Source organism: Juglans microcarpa x Juglans regia, chromosome 3D (genome assembly GCF_004785595.1).
Source record: "Juglans microcarpa x Juglans regia isolate MS1-56 chromosome 3D, Jm3101_v1.0, whole genome shotgun sequence".
Taxonomy (NCBI): domain Eukaryota; kingdom Viridiplantae; phylum Streptophyta; class Magnoliopsida; order Fagales; family Juglandaceae; genus Juglans; species Juglans microcarpa x Juglans regia.
Window position 1 is genome coordinate 27,941,716 of NC_054598.1, and position 4,416 is coordinate 27,946,131.

General features: G+C 31.7%; 1 protein-coding gene across 2 annotated transcripts; it reads right to left on the bottom strand.

Moving 5' to 3' along the window:
* Window positions 1-1,813: 1,813 nt before the first annotated feature.
* On the bottom strand, window positions 1,814-3,147 carry LOC121253921 (MLP-like protein 328). 2 transcript variants are annotated; one of them, XR_005938533.1, is made up of 3 exons: window positions 2,903-3,147; window positions 2,094-2,429; window positions 1,814-2,053 (listed from the first exon to the last, which is right to left on the bottom strand). XR_005938533.1 is itself a non-coding variant. In XM_041153842.1 (2 exons), the coding sequence occupies exons 1-2, from the start codon at window positions 3,087-3,089 to the stop codon at window positions 2,164-2,166; spliced, it is 453 nt and encodes a 150-aa protein (XP_041009776.1). In that variant the 5' UTR covers window positions 3,090-3,130; the 3' UTR covers window positions 2,093-2,163. The 2 variants fall into 2 exon arrangements, 1 of the variants encoding a protein (XP_041009776.1); XM_041153842.1 differs by lacking the exon at window positions 1,814-2,053 and having other exon boundaries at window positions 2,093-2,429; window positions 2,903-3,130.
* Between the last annotated feature and the right edge of the window lie 1,269 nt (window positions 3,148-4,416).

Here is a 4,416-nt window from a genome sequence, read left to right on the forward strand (position 1 = left end):
CTTACGGGCCAATGGCCCACCGACACTTACTCCTGACCACCGACCGAACAGAAATGCATTTCTTCTCCACTTCGCGAGTATTTCGCACTTATTCCCCTTACTTGTGACTTCTAAATTCTATTGCTTTAAATTCCTTTTGCTGGTATTTACTTTACTGCAGGTTTTCGTACAGATTTGTCATACTAGAATTTTCCCAAATGTAATTCAGTTATTTTTCTCTCTTTAGTCCCTCGTTCTCTCTCTCTCTCTCTCTCTCTTTTCCATGTCTGGAGGAACTGATCCTCGAAGTGAGCTAATACCCATTTCCTGCACTTTTCTTCCATTAGTTGCATTACAATATTGCTGGCCAGAGTGTAACATGTAGATACTGGAGGCGTTGTTAGATGATTAGTTTTTTTGAGTTATTTTTGTAATTTCTTATTGAGTTCCACCAATTTAACATTCATTGTGATCTGAAGGATATGTTTATTTGGCAAAATATATGGTTTTGGAATTAAAAAATTATTGCAACGAAGTACCCATTCTTATGTTTCGATTACACTTATATACGGAGTTATTCCTTTAGAAAACGAACTCATAAAGTGCCTTGGTGGGTTGGTGCCACTGGGAGTGTAATTGAATCAATCTATTTAATAGCTCACTCTATACTTGCTCGGTTAAACTTAAATTAAACTCGTTGTGAAGAAAAAAAGGTTGGTCCGTGAAAGCAAATACCTGCTTGATAATTAAATAATACATATCTGAACAAACTCGATTCAACTCGACTAAGATTGATCATTAAAGTTCGCTCGTTTATCCCCAACTTGATTATATATCAGTTAATAATATAAGTATAGCAACTTCTATAATTAAATATATAGTATATAATTAAATTACTTATATTAGTAACTTATGCCTATATATTAAATATATACACTCCTTAATTATATGTTATTTACTTAAATACTTAAGTCATTTAATTATAGTAACTATTTTATAATTTGAACAATAATTAATCGGTAGTGCTTAATAATTTTACATACTGTAGGAACCATGTATGAAATATCGATACATATTATTATATAATGTGTATTGTATTAGTAATTTATGTAGACATATAATATATAATTATTATGGATAAATATCAACTACTTACATATTAATTATTTTAAATTTTTTTATAATTTTCTAATTCAATAGATGGTTTATTTGTTAGTTGTAAAAATTTCATTCGGCTTAAATCGTTTTTGCAATTTCTCTAATTTTTTAATTTCTTAAATTTTATTCAAAAAATATAAAAAGAAACAACTCAAGCTCATGAGCTAGTTCAATTTGAGCTCATTTTTGGGTCGAGCTGAGCCACAACAAAATTAAGGCAAAAATTTCGAGCTCGAGCTCAAAGTTTTTTAGCTAAGTTGAGCTTGGTAATCTAAAGCCCAATTCGGTTCAACTCGATTACAATTCTAGCTGCGACCCTGTAGGATGTTATTGTAGATGTGGAGCATCGTAGCCATCATTATGTTTTATTTCGTTTTTTATTTTTATTTTTAGGCCTAAAAACCTTGATAGATTGGTGTTTCTAGGTTAAGATAAAGAGATTTGCATATTTTACCTGACTACAATTAAGAAAAAATATATCAACCGTCCTTTTAATTATCATCTCTTTATGTTGCATCTAATGATTGGATGATGGATAATGATTGATAAATAATTTTCCTAACATTGTAGTACCACATTATGGGATGATGGAAAGATGATGACAAAAATAATCATATGTATCACTTCTCTGCAATCAATCGATGAATTGTCTGAGTGTGTGTAAGCTAATTTGATATAAACACAAAACCATAAGAATTTTATTCGATCATAGTTTTTTCACACACCACATAAAACGGATTACAGAGTGATCTTATTCCAGGACCTAAAAAGTAGAGAGCACCACCAGTAGTACTCTTCATCACAATTAAAACACCACAAAGGGCTTCATTAGAGAAGACGACTCCAAGCAATAATACCTTACACAAACCTTGCATGCATGCATAGATACATGATGACTGCTCTGGTTCTTATATATATATATATATATATATATATATATATATATATATATATATGTTTTTTATACATCATATATGGAAGTTGGGAACCAAAGCATGCATGCACGCAGATACGGCCAGCTTATGACTATGCCTTTGCAAGGTGGGCATCAATGTCTTTAGTGATACTAACCATCATATTGAGGTACTTAATTGGGGGAGGCATATCCTCTCTCAGTTTCTCATATACAATAGTCAACTTGGCCAAACTGCCATTACCCTTTGGAATAGCCTGATATGTGGCCTTAAAGATCTTGTAGTACTTCATGGGATCGCCTTCAATTCCCACAAGAGTTGCTGCCCTGTTTGCATCATCTAATTCAACCTTTTCCTTGAAAACCTCAGCTTTCCCCTCTGTGGTTTCACAAGCCCAAATGGGTACATCAAAATCTGTTTCACAAGAATATATATGCAAGGGCACCAAACAAACTCTCCTGACGTCGTCTAACAATAATTTAAAACATCTAGCGTATGAATACAAACGAAATAATATTACACGAGCAGGATAATAGATCTAGTAATTAACAAGATTCATTATCTGGACTTTTAAAAAGAAATTTATAGTTTAATCCTAGCTCGTTTCTTTAGCTTAAGCTAATGATCATGTACCGCGTGAAATCTGCTATTATGAGATCATTAAATGGGAGCAAAGAGAAGTACCAGCATGTATATCCAACAATGTCGAAGGTGCTGTTAATCAATATTGTATTTTTGAAGGAAGATGAATCAATGGACAAGTCAACTAATTAAGGATCAAACAAGGACCCATATCCAAAGTTTGCAAGACAGTAACTAGATTAATTAGGTTGCCAGTCTTACGTACGTACCAACAGTATAATTCCAGACCTTGATAGAGCCATGTGTCTTCCAATCACCTTCATGCACCTCAACTGCCTGAATAATGTCAGGGGTGGCTGTGGGAACGTGGTGGGCAGTTGTCTTGAAGATGCTGTAGTACTTATCAGCGGCAGCCTTTATTTCTATTTCAGTCTCCATCTTACCCTTTAGAGCCATATTTTTCCGAATACACAGCACTAATAAATCTGATAAAAACTAATTATGGAAGGTGAATGGATAGATGACTTTGTTTCCCACTATATATAGAAGAGGGTAGTGGCAAATTACGTGATTTTATTTGGATGAAATTATTTAGCACATTTTTCTGTATGCATGTTTTACAAAATGGAGGACACTGATAATCACGAGGAGAGAAGCTTCATTTAGGGGTACTGTAATCTCGTGATCATAACTTTCCCCCACATATATACATAAATTATTTAATTAAATGGATTAAAATATAAAATCGGGTTCAGACTTAAGACATCTATTCTAATACCATGTAAAATTATTAATTATCCTAAAAATCTGAAGAATAAATAAATTTTATTATTTAATTTATATTTTATATATACATATATATTATTATATTAATATAATACCTAACCTGTACTTTTATATGCATGAAATAAGAAAGCTGGTGCAAAAATGTCAGGGACGGGACGGCTATATCATTCACAGATGCAGTTGTCTTCTTGTCTTCTATATATTTTAGGTTAATATAAATAGATTTGCATCAAAAGATAAGGATGAAGGTCGAGGTGGGGACATTATTTCAATTTCAGCCCTCCTTTGATTTAGAATTGAAATCTTGTCGCAAATTATTTGGATTGTTATATTTAAGAAGGGATTTAATGTAATTAAATACTATAGTGCAGCATTTAGAGTTCACAATAACGGGTCTCCATTTGGATGGGATTAAGTTAAGGCTTTGAAAAATAAAGTTAAATTCAGAATCAATAATTGGATAATATAACAAATTAAATAGGGTGATTCATGAAACTGTCACCAAAAATCATTTTCTATGATGGTTACAAGGAACCGTCGCTAAAAGTAGACGAGAAATGATTATACGTCCAAACTAAAATAGTATTTCGTTCGAACGTAACTCAGACAATGTTGTTGTAGAATGAGTACATGAGAACGTATAAAATGTTACGTTCGAATGATTCATATATATTTGAACATTGAGCCCACTTACGTGTGAACGTGTAAGTTATTCGTTCGAATGATTTAGTTTATGTTCAAATGATAGTCATTAACGTTCAAACTTGAACTGTTTTAAAATTAAAAATGGAATTCAAATTAAAAAATATTGAGAATTGAAATACAAAAATACTAGATATATTAAATGATATTGTTCATTATATAAAGTATAGAAAAAGAAATATATTAAAATATAAATACAAAATATGATAAAAATGCAGTAAAGCTCAGAACGAGTTGTTTACAAATGTATGAAGCTCTTTAGTCAATGTGTTGACATTTTCATTTAGGATATGTA

Bases quoted from the DNA above. Each gene is read 5' to 3' on its own strand.
- LOC121253921 (XM_041153842.1), bottom strand. From the start codon at position 3,089: ATGGCTCTAAAGGGTAAGATGGAGACTGAAATAGAAATAAAGGCTGCC. The intron at 2,430-2,902 runs GTACGTACGTAA...GTGAAACCACAG, and splicing joins GGTCTGGAATTATACTGTTG to AGGGGAAAGCTGAGGTTTTC.